At 34.0% G+C, this 19,371-nt stretch overlaps 1 protein-coding gene across 2 annotated transcripts in view; it reads right to left on the bottom strand.

Moving 5' to 3' along the window:
* The window catches only part of XYLB (xylulokinase), a 228,626-nt gene that overhangs the window by 9,933 nt on the left and 199,322 nt on the right, over positions 1-19,371 (bottom strand). For both annotated transcript variants that reach the window (XM_051983961.1, XM_051983972.1), the window contains 2 exons: positions 6,461-6,519; positions 1,624-1,711 (listed from right to left, as the gene is read on the bottom strand). In XM_051983961.1, the coding sequence (XP_051839921.1) occupies positions 1,624-1,711; positions 6,461-6,519 (147 nt within the window). The remainder of the gene's footprint in view (positions 1-1,623; positions 1,712-6,460; positions 6,520-19,371) is intronic.

The raw sequence follows: 19,371 nt of genomic DNA, 5'->3' as shown, positions 1-19,371 counted from the left end.
GTTCAGTAATATCAGAGGTGATGGCTATGTCTACATAATCCTTGGAAAAATGGCAAAGGAAGAAGGGAAAGGACCTGACCTCAAAGAGTCACCATATCCATAGATATATACCATGCAAAAGAAGCAGAACAGAAGAGGAGATAGGAGAGGCTGGCTTCTTGGCAACAATGACTTAGCTGTGGGAAATCACTGAATTCAGTAGAATATGAGGGAGCTTGAATGGAATTCAAGTCTTAGATTTAATGAGAGGACTCTAGTCCTTAAACTGTTCTTAGCAGCAGGAAAACAGCTGTAGTTTCCTTTCTTTTCTATGCTTTTATTTTTTTCTTCACAGAAGCTGGTGAAGGAAGAAACAGGGATGGTAGAAGAACAAGGTGATAGATAGGGCTATATCAGAACGAGATCCTAAAAAATTCAGAAAGTCTTTTTAGCAAAGAGATAGCGAAGTCCAATGACTTTAACCTTTTCATTCTCCTATTATGCTACTATTCCTGTCAGAATTCCAGGATGGGATCTCTTTTTTGGCCCCTCAGGTATAGCAGTATTAGCTATAAGCCCTTAAAATAAGAATCATCTACTGAAAAAGCAGAGAGGTCTTTCTCACCCTTATCATATAAGAGTATCTCAGCTCCCCAAGGGAATGGGCATTTACTGTAGAGCCCCCGGCTTAGCCTAAAGGATGTGACTTGTCCACCTGATATGAAAACATAAAGCCCGAGGGAGGGTAGAGTATAGCAGTAGAGAAGGAATGAGAATGCTCAGCCTAAGGACTAAACTCAGTACAAATAGATCAAGTTCTTTTGCTAACCAGAGCATTTTACTTAGAAGGTGGATTCTATTGAGTAGGTCAAGGGTTTAAAAACCCTTATACTGACCAAAGACTTTGCCAAATTCTTCAAGTTCATCTATCTGTCCTAGATACCCCACTGGACTAGGAAACTATTGACTGAAAATTCTTTCCTCATCAAATCTTAGTGCCCCTCAACTATCTACATCACTATTCCTTCCCTCTCTTGGGGAAGGGGGGGACAGTGTTCAGTGCTTGTCATTACTTACCAGCTTTTCTAATTCAAAGCAACAAGTGTCCAAGAACAGAAGAGTTCTTACTCACTGAGAAATAGGATGATTAAACCAACATTTCCAAAGAAGTAGATTGTTCATTTCACTGGACATACAATATGTGGCAGTCTTTATTCATCCAACAAACATCTGCTAAGTTCCTACTGTCTTAGCACAATGTCTGACACATAGACAGGTGCTTAATAAGTGTTTTTTGGTTGACTTATTGGTGGCTAGATACTTTGGAGGATATGAAGATGAATAAGGCATAATTCCATCTTTTAAAAAACTTGTACCCTATCAGAGAAGATGATACAAATGTATACAAATAGTTGTGAAACAAAGTAGATTAACAAAGTTTTACAGAGTCTCAAAGGAAGAAGGGATAACTTTTACCTAGGATGATAACAGAAGATTTCATGGAGAAGGTATCATATGCACTAGGCCTTGAGGAACAGAGAAAGAGATATAATTTTTAAAAGAGTGACTAGGGTAATCAAAGGCACTAAAATAACAAGAGGATCATGGATCTCATTTGCTGTATATATTTATCTATAATCTTACCATGAATTGCTCTATATGCACATCCCAAACAAGCTGAATTGGCAGTTTCAATAGTGTACACTGGGGCGTTGAACACATCAGACAAAACCTGTGGGAGAACATGAAGTTTCTGTTATCTCACAATGAGTCATTCCCATTCCTGAGAATAGGCATTTCCAGTTCTAATTCTTTAGGTCCCTAGCCATGGGCTCCCGGCCTTTTGGCTTCAAATTCATTCAAATCTCCATCTCAAAAAAATTTCACTGGATTCCATGCCTTTTGGAGCCATTGTCTGATTTCTATTCTTCTTTCTTTTTTTTTTCTTCCACTTTTCAACTTCTTATCAATGTGGTTTACCCTAACTGCCTCCACTTTTGATTCCAATTTAATTCAATTCAATGAATATTTATAAAATACTTTCAGGGCAGTGTGCTAAAAACTGGAACAACAAACATGAAGAATTATATCATCAGGGTCCTCTAGGAGTTTACATTAAATATAAAGTGAGTGTGGTAGCAAGGACTTGTGGACACATAAACACAATATAAAACTGAATGTTATAAGGGCAAAGGAGAGATCTAGAAAAATTTTTCAACATTTAAGGAAAGACATTATTTTCAGCTGGGGGAACAAGGAAGACTTGGAATAAGATGCAGCATCTAAGCTAGTTATTAATGAAAGAAAATGATTTATACAAATATAAATGAAGATGGAGTATATGTGGGTGTATAGTGCATTTGAGGGTAGCTTCAAATATTTGAAGTATTATTATGCAAAAGAAGAGGACTTATATCTTCAGAAGTCAGAATTTTCCAGAATTGGAAAAGGCTGATTAAATGGGCTCCCTACAACTGGAGATGTTTTAAAAAGGACAGATAAGCTCTTTAGGAACACTGTAGTGGGGGTTTCTGCACTGGAGTAGAGATTTCACTTCAATTCAAATAACATTTTATAATGGTATTTATTAAGGGAAAAGCTTTGGACTAGGTGCTTTAAAATCAAAAATCAAATGAGATAATCTCCATCCTTAAAGAGTTTGAATGTTTTAGAGTAGATAAGATATGAATCCAAATATAAGACAAACTGGAATATTTTAAGTGCAATGGAGAAGTCCAAACAGAATATTTGGAGAGTTCTGAGGGATGGACAGCTTTCATCTAGGATGATCAGGACAAATTTTATGGGAGAAGTGATACAACTTTAGTCTTGAAAGAAGGAAAGAATTTCAATGGGTAGAGATAGGGGAAGAATGCATCCAGGAGTGGAGGGACAATAAACTAAAAAGTATGAAAATGAAAGAGAAGGGCAAGAGTAATTCCATTTGGCTGAAATGTAAGTAAGTACTTTCCATGAAAGTAAGTAGTGTGAAATAAGAATAGTAAGGTAAATTGAAGTCAGATTATGGGAGACCCAGAGTTTCAGATTTAGTATGCAGAATATGGGAGTCATTGAAGGCTCTTGACTAAGTGAATGGGTAGATCAGAACTGTCTATTAGGATGATTCTTTTGGGAGCAGTGATAAGCTGATTGGAAAGGGGAAAAGGACTGGAGACAGGAGATCAGCTAGGGAATGGTTATAATAGTTAAGCATGAAAAGATGAAGGCTTAAACTAGGATAGAAGTAGGTTTAGTGGAAAGGAGAGGGTAGAAAGGAGACCTAGTAGGACTCAATAACTCATGAATGAGAGAGGAGAGAGACTAGGATGATTCAGGTGGGAGAAGGTCACTGCACTATCAATAGAAATAGAGGAAGTTTAAAGGGATGGTGTTAGACTTCTTTAAAAAAAAAAAAGTAAACTACAAAAAGAGTTAGTAGGTCCTACTGTCGGCACTTATGTCAGGAGAAAGTAAGAGCTATATTTTTGTGCTGCTGTAGAGTTGTGATGTTCAAAATTGTGATAGTGTAAGAAAGAGGAACTAGCCCGGTTTAAAAAAAATAACCACTGTGCTATAGGTGGTTTGGATGGCTCTAAGAGCAAAGCATAGGACTTCATCTAGCTCATATAAAAGAAACTGATGTGTTGTCTGGGTTTTCAAAGGAAAAATTCCCCTCATGGATATATTTCACGTAGATTAATAAGAAGAGTTAATATTTATATGGAACCTATCATGTTTCAGGCACTGTGATAAGTACTTACAAATATTCCTTCAATTGATCCTCACAACAACCTTGGGAGGTAGGTGCTACTATTATGTCCATTTTGTAGATGGGGTAACTGAGGCAAATAGAGGTTAAATGGCTTGCCCAGTGATATTTATTAAATTTCTGAGGCCACATTTTAACCCAGGTCTTCCTGATTCCAGGCCTGGTGACCTATCCACTACACTTCCCAGCTAGTAGTGTGTGGAAGGATTCCCTTGCCTGATTGTGTGATATCTTATATATGGTACTATTTTTGTATGGGAAGCAATCAGTATTCAGTAGTTCACTAAAAGAACAAATACTAAATAAGTAATAGTAATAACAACCTTCATATAAAGCTTGAAGGTTTCAAAGAATTTTGCATATGGTGAATTATTTGATCTCTCAAAAAACTCAAGAGGTTAATACTATTTAATCCATTTTACACAGAGGAAAACTGAGGGAGATAAAGATTAAATTATTTGTCCAGGATCACACAGCTAATAAGAGTCCAACACTAGATTTGAACTCTGGTCTTTCAACATTCTACCTGCTGTGCTACCTAGCTACATAATTTTTCTTCTCATTACAAGGTATGCTGTTGGTAAAGGCTGAGTTTATGAAGAAATGGCATTTCAGAGAAAAATTTTTTTAGAAAAATTAATTTAAGCTATGTAGTGCAGTGGATACAGTACCTGATTTGAAGAGAGGAAGACTGAAGTGCAAATCCTGCTTCAGATACTAGCAAGTTATATGACCCTAAATAAGTACTTAATTACTCAACAATAAAATGTGGATAATGAACAAAAAAAATTTTGGGAAATGTTTTGGAACTTTTAAAGTGCTTTTTAAAATGTTAGCTGTTCTGTTTTCCATTTTTTTGCTATTATTGTTATTATTATTATTATTATCTGATGCTTACTCCCTTAGTTGTTAGTGCTCATTGTCTTCTGCTTAAATTATCTTGTATGTATTTCTCTGTTTACATGTTGTGTCTTCCCAGGGGAATATAAACTCATTGAGCTTATGGGCAGTTTTTCATTTCATCTCTGTACACCCCAAAGATAACATGATATAGTGGATAGAAAACTGATCTCTGAATCAGGAAGATCTAGGATTAAAATCATGCCATTAACACAGACCAATTGTATGACCCTGAGTAATGCATTTGGCCCTTCAATGCTTCAAACATGCCCTTAATCTCCAAACTGCACTGAGGCTTCAGGATTGCATCCATAGAAGGGATTTTCTCACAAGTAATAGCTTATATCAATGAAATCACACACACATACATACACAATATTCCTAGATGCCCAGCACATAGAAGACACTTAATAATTCAGTGTTAGAAATGGAGAATCTCATTGAGCACCTTAAGAACATGTTTGGAGAGTTCCCATGTAACAGAGAGGCAGATTTGGAAAGGAACAGGATGAATTTGATTTTAAATATGTTGAGTTTAAGGTATCTGTAAGAATGGGGCCAGTTGGCTCCCCATGACCACACTGGGGGTAGAAGGACCAGCTTGCAGATAAAAGCTTCACTTGGCCCAGCCAATATAGAGCATAATAAAAGCCCTTTTCATAAACACTAGCCAGCTGCTTTGATCCAGTTGCTTGAAGCCATGTTCCTGCCTTATCTCTCTGCCAAATCATGAGTTCTGCAGTACACCCAGATGCCATTTTCAGTGTGACTGCCCTAGTTTTCCCCACAAATGTTGAAATTCATCTTCATACTGACTCCACCCATTTTTCTCTCTCCATTTTCAACCTGACCAAGACTGATATGGCTCCATCTTGCACTTGTACAAATCCCTCTCTAAGCAAATTATACACCACCATCACTGTAATCCCAGTCTCCACTATTGGCCAATGTTCCTCAGATTCAGCCCAAGGGAGTTTATGGCTATTTCTGTTATAATATTTGGTCACAAAAAGCAATAAACTCTAAGCTCATGCACACTCAGGATAATGCTGGCATAATGTTCAAATGGAGATGTCCAGTTAGCAACTGAAAACGTGGAAACTATAATTCAGGGTTTGAGATACAAAGTTGAAAGTTATTAGTATACAATCATAGGAATAAATGAGATTACCAAAGGAGAGAGCACAGATAGGGAAAAGGGCTCAGGTCAGAACCTTAGATGATGAGCATGTTTAGGGAGCAGGAGGAGGATAGAGAACCAGCAGAAGCAGAGGAGAAGACAGAGAGATAGGAAAAGAATTAGTAAAGTACATTGTTATGGATAACAAGGGAAGAGAGAAGAATATTCAGAAAGGGGGAGGGGCAGCAAACCATGTTAAATGCTACCCAAAAAAAAAAAAAAAAAAAAGGAAAATAGGACTTTAAAGAGGCCCTCAAATTTGAGAACCAATAAATCTTTGAGGTTGGAGGTGAATAATTTTAGCTGAACAAAGAAGATGGAAGCTAGATCATAGAGGACTAAAGAGTAATGGGGTATTGAGAAAAGGGGATAGAAAGTATAAATTATTCTCCCTAAAAATTTGACATAAATGAAAAGGGAGAGCTGGAGAAGTAGCTGGGTCAAGTGAAAGGATTATTTTGTTTTATTTTGCTTTAAGGACAGGCGAGAACTAAGAATTTTTGTGGCCTTAGAGGAATTAGACAACCCAGAGGGTCCCTTCCAAACCTGAGACTGGTTCTAAATTTCTACAACTTTGTGACAGAATCAGAGACTGAACATGAAAAGTCTTAAGGACTGCCATCTACCCTTACCTGTAAAATGTCTTTATTATGTGAAGCTCCTCCAGTAGCCAGAATCTTGGTACTTGGCACTGCAAGGAAAAAGAAGAAGGTTGAGATTGGTTTAATAAAACTTGTTTATAACATATCTATTTGTCACAAACGTATTGCCTACAGATTATCTTTATTCTTGTTTCCTTTTTATGGAAAGAGAAAAAGAACTTCAAAGCCTTTGTTTTTTCCCCCAATTTAAAAAACATTTAAAGTTTTGGGTTCTATATTCTATTCCTCCTCCTCCTCTTCCTCCTCCCTGAGTCAATAAGCAATCAGATATAGGTTAAACATATGTAAAGACATTTTGTAAAGAAGACTTGCATAAAAGAAAAAAATGAAAGAAAGAAAGTGAAAAATAGCACACTTTAATCTGATTCAATCAATATCAGTTCTTTCTCTGGAGGCAGATAGTATGCTTCATCATTAATCTTTGGGATTTATCTTGGATCATTGGATTTCCAAGAATAGTTAAATCATTCACAATTCTTTATCATAAAATATTACTATTACAGTGTAAAATGTTCTCCTGGTTCTGTTCACTTCACTATGTATCAGTTTAGATTTTTCTGAAATCATTCTCCTTTTTATTTCTTATGTAGAATAATAATACTCTACTATAGTCATATGCCACAGAATTTTCAGTCATTCACCAATTAACAGTCATTCTCTAGATTTCCACTTTTTATCCACCACAAAAAAAAAAAAAGCTGCTACAAATATTTTTGTACAAATAAGTGTTTTATGCCTTTTGGGCTATCTTTGGGATATAGACCTAGCAGTACAAATCCTTTGTTCTTAAGTCTCCCATATAAACTATACTAAAAGGATAAAAGGAGTTCTTTATTTTATTGTATTCCCAAGAAATGTGTTAATTTCTAAAAAGGATAGTACATGGATTGTGATCACACATATTAATGGAAAAAATGGATAAGAAGGGAATGATAGCTAAGGCCTCTGATTCCATCTTGCTCACGGACTTCCTTATGAGTCCCAATGAATAGCCTACCTAATCAGACCCATCTTCAATGAATTCACAAGAGTATAGACTATAGTAACTTGTAAGAACTTTCTAACAATGACAATAATTTAGTGGATTGTCTCCCATCACTAGAGGTCCTTAAGCAGATACTGGATTTAAGCCAGAAATTGTTGGTTTTTTGTGTGTATCACAGATCCCTTTAGCAATATGGTAAGGTCTATGAACCTAAGAATAATATTTTTAAATTTTTTAATGATTTAATAACAATAATAAATAATTGAAAGAAATGTTAAATTTTAGTTAGAGATTAGTAAAAATGAAGGTTTTTTTCCTCATCCAAATTCAGTCTACCTTAAGGTTATGTTAAGAATCCCCGATTTAACCAGGCCCACTGTCAGGGATACCAGAGACAATCCCTGCTTTGGGTATATGATAGTTTTTAAATTCCCCTCCAATTCTTGAGATGCTATGATTCTTCCTGTGGAGAATGTACTGAGGAAGAATAAATTAAAGTGTGACATGTTCATAAACTCTAGTCTGAAGGAGATCTTCAAGATCGTCTAATCCAAATCCTTCCCATTTTACAGATGAGGAAATCGAGTCCAAAATAAATTAAGAAACTTGAACTTCAACCTCCTGATTCCAAATTCTATGTTCTTTTCACTATTATAGAATCCTGGACCATATCTCTTGATACTTCAAAATATCTTAATTCAGCTAAGGTCTCTGGGCCTAGTCTTTAGGTCCAGGAGCCACATCTTTTGACATTCCACTAAATCTGACCCAAATCAAGAATAGTTTCTTGCCCCTAGATCATCCTGTCCTTTCAATGGGCATGGGACTGCTTCTTCACTCTACAATCTTAAACCAAACCTCAGTCAGCCAAAGTATCCTCTAATCCTTTTCCTTCCCAGATAAAAAATAAAATCTTCTGGCTTTTAAAGCCCTTCAAATCTGATCCCTTTTCCAGTCTTCTTACATTTGATTCTCTCCTCATACACTCTACAATCCAGTGACACAGGGTTTCTTGTTGGGGTGTGTGTGTGTGTGTGTGTGTGTGTGTGAGTTTTGTTTTGATTTTTTGCATATGACATTTTATCTCTGAATTCTTTGCATTTTTATTGGCCACCTCCCATATCTGGAATGCCGTCCCTTTCCCCCCTTCCCTTCCTGGCTTCCTTTTAAGACTTAGCTTTGATCCCATTTTGCAGAGACATTTCCTATTCCTCTCTCCCTCTAGTAATACGGTACTCCCTAGAAGACTGCTTCCCACTTATCCTGTGTGTGTGTGTATATATATATATATGTCTTGTCTGTGCATAGTTGTTTACGTGTTTTTCTCCCACTAAAATGTGATGTTCTAAAGACAGGGGATTTAATTTTTTGTTTGTTTTCAGCCTCTGTGTCACCAAGAGAGCATAAAGTCTGGCACAGAGGGAAGCTCAATAAATGCTTGTTGACTGACTTGTCAACTGGTAAGCTTTGGGCTCTCTGCCTGAACTAGCTAATTCAGTAACTCATTTCTCCCAAATAGGAAAAAGGAGAACATTATCCAAATAATAAAATAGTCATAATAATGCAAGAGTCTTTTTATCTCTACAAAAACAAGTTTCATACTAGGGTTAAGAACACTTTTTATGGGAACATTTCTCCAAAATTATAATGGTAGTCATTGGGAAAGTAAGATTCAGTGTATATGGAGATATACTTTATAGATAGGTGTTCAGGGATGCAGCAAATGCATAGCATCAAATTACAGATTGTCTTCAGATTTGAGGCTACTTGAGTCACAGATCTTCACTGCTGAAAGTTCCAGCGATGATGGTGACTGCCTTCACTTAAACAGAGCTCCCATTTTTGTAACTGCTGATACCACTTTAGGTTGTGTCTCTTTGTCTGTATGCTTTTCTGCTGCTATGGTTTCTGGGCTAAGCACAGCTGCCTTGAGCCTGTAAATCCCAAAAACATTTTTTGCCTTCTACCCTGTTGGTGGTTGCCCTTTGAGATTACCATAAAGCAGCTGCTTGAACTGTGAGGAATCCCCCAGGTCAGAGACCCTTAATTCACAGGAAGTTAGATCAAAATAAGACACAAATCTCCCCCATTCCCCCAAGTTAGTAAATGTCTTACTCAGACTCTGTTAGTTTTCCATAAACTATAAATATCTGTGCTCCCAATTGGGGGATAGACATCTATCTCTTTTAGAACCTGAACAATTTTAGGCTTAATATCCTCGGCCATACCCTGATTTTTTAAGAACTTGGGCCAACATCTATTTCTTCCGTCCCCTCTTCCCTCTCTACCATATACCACATAGATTGAGTCTGCTTTTTCTAGGGCTTAGGCAAAGAGAGGGAGGCAAAAAGAGTAGAAAGAATGCTCACTTTGGGGACAGACAACCTGCATTTGAATTCTGGCTCTGATATTTACTAACTGGGCCAATCTTAATTGCTGCATGCCTTGGTTTTCTCATATATCTACATTTTTTGTTTGAAGTCAGTGGTCCAGAAGAATTAGAATATTTCACAGCTCCACCAATTGTGAATTAGCATACCTTGTGCTTATTTTTTAAAATCATTTTTATCATGACTGAATGTTCGTAAAAAATTTGGATTTTAAATATATTATCATGTCATTTGCAAATAATACTATTCTGACCTCTTCACTTCCAATGTTAATCCCTCTAATGTATTTTCCTTATCTTCTCAAAATTGTTATAATTTTCAACATATGTCAAATAAAAGCAATGAGAATGGTTTTGTTTTGTGTCTGTTTTAGAGGGATTGCTTCTAATGTTTCTCCACTACATATTATATTGACATTTGGCTTAAAGTAGAAATATTTTATTGTGTTGAGGAAAAAGCTCTCCCTGTCTATTCTTTGTTCTGCAAGGTGTTTTAAAATGGTTTTTATTATGAACATAGATATCAAAAACATAAAGATATGGAATTATCTCCCGAAGTCTCTCAACTGTGCACATCCTTTCCAGCCAGCAATATCACTTCTAGGGATAGATCTCAAAGAAATTAAAAAGAAAGGAAAACTCTCCAAAATATTTATAGTAATACTATTATAATATCAAAGGAGTTGGAAACCAATCCCATCATCTAGGAAATGGCTGAACAAATTGTGGCATTTTAATGTAATGGAATTATATTTCATTTGCATTCCTTCTATATTATAAGAAATGATGAATATGATGGGTTCAGACAAACATAGGAAAATGTGTATGTGGAGGGGGTGTGGGAAAACAGGGACACTGATACACTGTTGGTGGAATTGTGAACACATCCAGCCATTCTGGAGAGCAATTTGGAACTATGCTCAAAAAGTTATCAAATTGTGCATACCCTTTGATCTAGCAGTGTTTCTACTGGGCTTATACCCCAAAGAAATACTAAAGAAGGGAAAGGGACCTGTATGTGCCAAAATGTTTGTGGCAGCCCTGTTTGTAGTGGCTAGAAGCTGGAAAATGAAAGGATGCCCATCAATTGGAGAATGGTTGAGTAAATTGTGGTATATGAATGTTATGGAATATTATTGTTCTGTAAGGAATGACCAGCAGGATGAATACAGAGAGGACTGGCGAGACTTACATGAACTGATGCTAAGTGAAATGAGCAGAACCAGGAGATCATTATATACCTCAACAATGATACTGTTTGAGGATATATTCTGATGGAAGTGGATCTCTTCAATAAAGAGAGTTAATTCAGATCAAAGATGGACAGAAGCAGCTACACCCAAAGAAAGAACACTGGGAAATGAATATAAACTGTTTGCATTTTTGTTTTTCTTCCCGGGTTATTTATACCTTCTGAATTCAATTCTCCCTGTGCAACAAGAAAACTGTTCAGTCCTGCACACATATATTGTATCTAGGATATACTGTAACCTATTCAACATGTAAAGGACTGCTTGCCATCTAGAGGAGGGGGTGGAGGGAGGGAGGAGAAAAATCAGAACAGAAGTGAATGCAAGGGATAATGCTGTAAAAAAAATTATCCTGGCATGGGTTCTATCAATAAAAAGTTATTTTAAAAAAATGTGTATGAACTGATACAGAATAAAGTTAGAACCAGGAGGAAAATTGATATTATGACTACAATACTATAAAGGGAAACAATTTTGAAAGAATAATCTGACTTCAGAATATTGATCAGAATTTGTTTCCCACCTCCTGGCAAAGAGGTGATGAATTAAAGATGTAGGATGATATATAGATATAGATTTACAGATACAACCATTTTGTTCATTTGTTTTGTTTCGCTATAGAGATTGTTAAGATGGTTGGCTTTTCCTTGGAGAGAAGTATGTGGAAATAGTGGATAATAATAGTGATGCAAAAAAAAAAAGTCAGAAAACACTTTAAAAATAGAAGAGAACAGAAGGAAATTCAGAAAGGTATACTTATAAGCAGGGAAGTTTTGTTATATCATACAAATTTAAAATATATGGAAAAAATAAACTATAGAAGTTCATGTTTTTTGGTACAATTCCCTTTTCTGTTATTTGTATGCCAAGTTTTCTGTTGACACTTATATTTATAATAAAAAGATAATTTTAAAACTTTCTAAAATGAATAATATAGAAGGTTTTTCCCTCAACACAATAAAAAAATCTATCTTAAGCCAAGAGCCAATATAATTTTCAGTATAAACGTATTAGGGATAATCCCACTAAAACAATTCTTCTTAATGCTAATGCATTTCCTTGCAGAATATCTTCAATTTATCCTGTATCTATCTTACTTGTAGATAGTTTTTCCAAATTATCTCCTTTATTAGATTGTGAACTCCTTTAGGACATGAGCTTATTTTGTCTTTCTTAGAATACTTAACATCTAGCACAGTGCCTGGCACATACTTACTTAAAAGCTTAAAAGATGCTTGTTGACAAAACAAGAATGCTCCCTCTCACTGTTTTTATTTGATACAGTATCACAGATTCTAGCAATTTTAATAATATAGGGAAAACACATTAGAGAAATTAATATTGGATATAGAGAGGTATCATTATTTTCAGATGATAGGATAGTATGTCTAGCAAATCAATGCATCATAACAAAAAAAAACAGAAACAGTAATCAAATTTATATAAAAATATACCAAATTTACGCTTTAAAGCTTGAAAAGTGATTTATTTCATTTGATCCTCACAACAATCTGGAAGGTAGATACTATTATTATCCTCACCATATTATAGATGAAGAAGCTAAGTCTGAGCAAAATAAAGATCGTATAGATCTAGGGTAGAGTTTAACTTGATGTCTTCTGGACTCCAGATCTAGTGCTCTACCCACTATGTCATACCGTCTCTCCTAAATTAGCATGTGAAAAAAAATCATTATTTACTATTAATAAAGATCAGGACAACATAATAAAAAAGAATCCCATTTATAAAATCAAGACCATCAAATATTTGAGAATTTCCTCATATAGAGTTTGTAGGTAGTTGTTTGGATGTTGTCCCTTTCTTTAGATTGTAAGCTCTATGAAGTCAGAAACTAACTTTTACTTTCTTTGTATCCCTCATGCTTAGCACAATGTTTGGCAAACAGTAAGTGCTTAATAAATACTAGGTGACTGATTACCAAATATCTAACCAAATGAACAAACTCTTTGAAAATAAAAACTGGGGAAAAGATTAATTATTTCACAATATGTTTTGGAAAACTGGACATTGTTGGGGAAGGCGTTAGATCCACAGTCCACAATATATACTTCACTAAATTCTGTATAGCCAAAATCCAGAACTCTCAAGTCAAAATACTGCAAGCAGCTAGAAGGAAAGAATTTAAATATGGAAGGCACAATCAAGAAAACACAAAATTTTACAGCTTTATAAAGAAATGATTATAAGAAAAAAGAAAGTTTGGAATATGATATTTCAGAAAGCAAGGGATCTAGAGTTACAACCAAAAAATAAACTATCCAGTAATACCGAGTATAATCATCAAAGGGGAAAATGGATCCATAATGAAATAGAGTATGTTCACGCATTCCTGATAAAAAGACCAGCACTACATAGAAACTTTGAGGAGTTAAGAATAAAATAAAAATGTAAACATTAAAAAATTATGTGGGACTAAACAAAGTTAAGCAAATTTACATCCTTGTATGGGGAAAAGATACATGTAAGCCCTTAGAACTTTATCATTATTAGGGGGTCTTAGAGGGAGTCTCATTAAATAAAAGGTCTGGGTGTAATTCTATTGTGTTTGGAAGATCTAAAAAGAATAATGGAAGGGTGAGGAAGAGGAATGCACTAGGGAAAGTGGGAAGGGATAAAAAAATTGTGAATATTATCTCATAAATGTAGTGTACGAGGAAGAGTTTGTACATGAGAAGGAGCAGTTGGTGATAGAGCAAACAATATATGCTTTGTTTTTGTTTTTTGTTGCTGTTGTTGTTTTAAAGGGAATCAGAACAGAAATGATTATGTTTCAGCTGAAGTAAAAAAGAAAGCAGTAGCAAACATAATCTCAAACAAAGCAAAATAAAAAAATAGATCTAATGCAGCATCTGAATTCTTAAAAGTTAAATAAGTTATTGGAGGAAATAGACAGTAAATCTATAATAACGGGAAGCAACAATTTACCTTTCCCAGACCTAGAGAAATCTAATAATAAATAAGAAAAAAGATGAAGAGATTAATAAGAATTTCAGAAAAGCTAGATGTAATAGACCTCTAAAGAATATTGAAAAAGAATAGTGATCTATTTTTTCCACTTTGCATGGCATCTTTCAAAAAATTTAATGAAATGTTAGAGTAAAAAAATCTCACAAACAAATGCAGAAAAGGAGAAATATTACATGTATAACTTTCCTCATTCATAATACAACAAAAAAATACATTCATTTAAAAGCCTTTGAAAATAAATAAAAAATTAATTCAAAATTAAATAACTTAATCCTAAAGGATCAAAGAGTCAGAGAACAAGTCATAGGAAAAATAATTTATTTATTTAAAATAATAGTAAGAATGTGAAACATACCAAAAATTGTGAGATGTAAGCAAAACAGTACTTATGAAGAAGTCTACATCTTTAAATTTCTTCATCAATTAAAAAAAAAGAAAAAGCAGATCAATGAATTGGGTATGCAACTAAAAAAAAATAAAACCAACCTAGAACACCAACAAATTCAAAACTCTTAACTAAATACCATCATAGAAATTCTGAAAATCAAAAGAGAAATGAACACAATGGAAAGTATAAAAAATATACTGAATTAATAAATTAAAATTAGAGCTGTTTTTTAAAAAGAAATCAACAAGAAAATAGATAAGACATTAATTTAAACAAAAAGGAAGAAGAAAACAAAATTACCAATATCAAAAAATGAAAAGTGGAATTCACAGCCAATAAAGAACTAAAAGCAATTATCAGGAACTATTTTGCCCAACTCTATGCCAATAAAACTGACAATCTATATGAAATAGTTGTTTACAAAATATAAATTGCCCAGAGTAACAGAAATAAAATATATAATTAACCTTAATTTAGGAAAAGGAATTGAACAAGTCATAAATGAGCTCTCCTTCCCCCAGCTCCCAAATCCTCCAGGAACAAATGGATTTATATTAAATTCTACCAAACACTTAAAGAACAATTATTCTAATACTACATAAACCATTTGAAAAAATAGGTAAATTCCTTCTGTGACACAAATATGGTCTTTCTACCTAAACCAGAATGAATCAAAACAATTTGATACTGGGTAAGAAAACAGTTTGATTAGTAGACTGGATTAGGTATAAACTATACAGAAGCAAATGAGCATAGGGATTTAGTGTTTGATAAACCCAAAGATCCCAGAAATCAGGACAAGTACTCACAATTCAACAAAAACTGTTGGGAAAATTGAAAAACAATTTGGCAGAGACAAGATGAGCTCAAAATTGATACATGATTTAAATATAAATAATAATATCATAAGCAAATTAGTGGACCATAGAAGAAATTACCCATCATGTATAGAGGTATGGATAGGGGATGAATTCATAACAAAAGACAGAGGAGGTCATAGGAAATAAAATGAATAATTTACATAAAATTAATACATACATATTACATAAAATTAAAAAGTCTTCACACAAACAAAATCAATGAAGCTAAAATTAGAAGAAAAGAAGAAAACTGGGGAAAATCTTCATATCAAGTTTCTCAGATAAAAGTCTCATTTCTAAGTTTTATATAGGGAATTAAGTCAAATTTACAAAAAAAAAAAAAGACCCATTCCCTAAATGGTAAATGATCAAAGTAAATGAAGACAGTTTTCAGAAGAAAAATCCAAGTTATAGTCATGAAAAAAATGTCCTAAATATATAAAGACAACTCCAAGATACCAAAGATGACAAAAGAAGAAAATGGCCACTGCTGGAAGGCAAAACACAAAAACAGGTACACTAAAACACTATTGGTGGAGCTGTGTACTAATCAACTCATTCTGGAAAGCAATTTGGAATTATGATCAAAAAGTTATTAAATTGTGCATATCATTTGACTCAGCATTTGCACTACTTAGAATACATCCCAAAGCCATCAAAGAAAGACTCATATGTACAAAAATATACAAAGCAGTTTTTTTGTTTTTGCTTTTGTTTTTGGTAATGGCAAAGAATTGGACATTGAGGGGATAGCCATGAATTGGGGAATGGCTACTGAACAAATTATGGTGTATGAATATGGTGGAGAGTACTCTGTATTTTAAAATGAGATAAAAACGTTGGTTTTAGAAAAACCTGGAGAAACTCAAATGAACTGATCAAATCAAAGGGGATAGAACCAGAAGAACAATTTATGTAATAATATTGTAAAAATAATTAACTTTGAAAGATTTAGTAATTGTAATCAACAATTAAGGACTCATGATAAAACATTTTATTCACCTTCAGAGAGAGATGAAGATCTCAATGCAGACTAAAGCATTCTCTCTCTTTTTTTCTCTCTCTCACAGATAAAGCTAATGCAAGATTTTATTTTGCACAATTATCCATATTTCTAATGGGTTGGTTTTTTGGGGAGATTGCCTTTTTAATGGATAAGGGAGAAGGAGATAATTTGGAACTGAAACATTTTAAAACTGAATAAAAATAAAATATATAAGGAATCACTATAAAAAGTCAGAAGTAATTCTCAGTATATGGGATATATATATACACCATATAAATAGTCAATGGATATAAATAATTTTCAAAAAATAAATCACAAATTGTTAATAATCACATGAAAAATATTCATCTTCACTAATAATCAACAAGATTCAATTTTAATCAACTTTGAAATACCTACTCACACCCATCAAATTGATAAAAATAATTAAAAGCAAAGAAATTAAATAGTGACAGGTTGTGAAGAAATTACACATTTAATTCATTGCTGGTGAGATTGCAAACTATATATATGTAATTGATTTGGAAAGCAATTTAGCAGTATGCAGCTAAAAGTAACAAAAGTAATCATAACCTTTGATCCAATAATGCTACCATTCAGAATATAACTTGAAAATGTTATTTTTTTTTTAAAAAAGAATTACCCATTTAGTGATTTTATAGCAGTACTATATGCAATCACATTTTTTTTAAAAACTGGAAATAAAATAAATATCAAAGTACAAGTAATTGTTTAAATGAACTGTGATGTATTAATATAATGAAGCCTGACAAGTTTGAGAAGCACAAAGAAATCTGAAAGGCCTTTATGATACAATAGAGGACCAAAAAAAAAAAGGAGAAAAAACATATTACTAGAAGAATGGAGTACACATTGATATTAGATGCTCCTGTGAGGAAAAGTAAATGAAACTGAACTGAAATCTGGTGGAGGCTCCAAGGGGATAACTGAAATAGCATTATAATATCTTATACCTACCCTTTCCACTCAGCTGTGCTTTTTTTTTTCTTTAAGCTTCTCCATTGTCTTAGAACCCAGTAGTTTTTCTTTCCCTCTTCCCACTTCCCCTCCCCAGTGTTTTAGATTTCTTTTTGAGTATTGCCTTCTTCCATTAGATCACAAACTACTTGAGGGTACCAATTATCTTTCTTTTTCAAATTTGTACACTCCTCCCCTCCAAGTTTAGCATTCTGGTATATAGAAGGTACTTAATAAATATTTATTGAATGGCTGACGTGTTGAAATCTAACAATTTAAATGTAAATAAGTACTATGTAAATTTCATGGTTTGTATTGATTTTGATTTTGTTTCTAATAAAAGATTTGATTAAGAAATAAAAATCGACAAAATTATCTACCTCTACCTACTCTCGTAAGGAAGCTAAAACCTCCTAAATTCCTGGAGTTTGAATTCAGGCTGTAAGAATATATTATTTTTACTTTACAGTAATCTACAATATGATCCTAGGATTAAAATGAGTCAAAGAACAAAAACTTAAAATCCCTTTTGAGGAATTTATTTTTGAGTTACCCAGAGAAGTTCCTGGAAAAGGTTATACAAAATCCAGGTGCATAAATGCGACCGTGTCATGTATGGCATGTTTTTGGCATGAAGCATGAGCTTTACACCAGACTGGATAGGCAGAGGAAGTCAGACCAACATCTCAGAGGTACTGTTAAGACTGTCATATCTGACCACTAATGTCTGCACTACAAAAGGAATCTTTTTAAAGCTTCAGATTGTTCCATAACCTATGTCCTGAACAATGAGCTCAGGATATTTTTCATTTTCTAAGTAAATAATTCCAGATCCCCATTGTACTTCACTATGTACTTAATACTTTGGTTTTTGTTTTATTCTTGAAATTCAAGAGACCACTCCTAATCTTCCTGCTCCACTTCTGCAGTTTTCTATTTATTTATTTTAATTAACTTATTAGAGTTTTTGAGTTAAAGCTTGCTAAAGTAGTTGATTGGGAAAATGTGTGCAGGCAGATAATAATAATATATACATATACATATGCATATGCACATACATACATACACAATACACTCTGCTCAGTGCATGTGACAATTACTACAAGACAGCAGGATCCTACCTTTGAGAGTCTAATTCTCATTTGATACTAATTTCCTGGGGAGTACCCTCATCTATCTGTTCTTTTTTTCTTTTCTGATATTGACATTAACTAGCTATGTGATTTGGGGCAAGTCATTCACACTCTGTGAGACTCAGTTTCTTCACTTGTGAAAGTGCTCTGATCAACTTTTATTTACCTATGATTTTTGATAATTTACAAAGATGTGGATTGGGGAGCATGTTTGTTCCTCATTTTCCTTATTTAAAACCCAGAAGTGAACAAGCCCTCAGAGAGTGTGGATGAAGGTATGTTCATTGCTAGTTCCTGAAATTAAAACAGACTTTTTTGGGGGGAGCTCTCAACTATAAGTAGGTGGAGTCTAAGAGAAGCAGTGAAAGGTTAAAGGAAAATGATTATGATTGTCTTGGGAAGACAGCATACTTCTTGTACTATGTTTTGGTTTCTCTGTTCTTTGCTCTATTACTTGATACTGTTGGATTAATCATTGCAAAAAGTGAATAACACATTTCTTTTTTGTACTTTTTTTTTTCCTGAGGCAATTGGGATTAAATGACTTGTGTAGGGTCATATAGCTAGGAAGTGTTAAGTTTCTGACATCACATTTGAACTTGACTTTAGGGCTGGTGCTCTATCCATTGTGCCACCTAGCTGCCCCCACATTTCTTTTAAAAAATAAAAAAAAAGAAAGGAAGGAAGGAAGGAAAGAAGGAAGGAAGGAAGGAGAGAAGGAGAAAAGGAGAGGAAGAGGAGAGGAAGAGGGGAAGAGAGGATGAAAGAAAGAAAGAAAGAAAGAAAGAAAAAAAGAAAGAAAGAAAGAAAGAAAGAAAGAAAGAAAAAGAAAGAAAGAAAGAAAGAAAGAAAGAAAGAAAGAAAGAAAGAAAGAGAGAGAGAGAGAGAGAGAAAGAAAGGAAGG

This window comes from Antechinus flavipes, chromosome 1 (assembly GCF_016432865.1).
Source record: "Antechinus flavipes isolate AdamAnt ecotype Samford, QLD, Australia chromosome 1, AdamAnt_v2, whole genome shotgun sequence".
Taxonomy (NCBI): Eukaryota; Metazoa; Chordata; class Mammalia; order Dasyuromorphia; family Dasyuridae; genus Antechinus; species Antechinus flavipes.
Note: the sequence above shows the minus strand (reverse complement) of the source record. Positions and strands in the feature narration are given on the sequence as shown.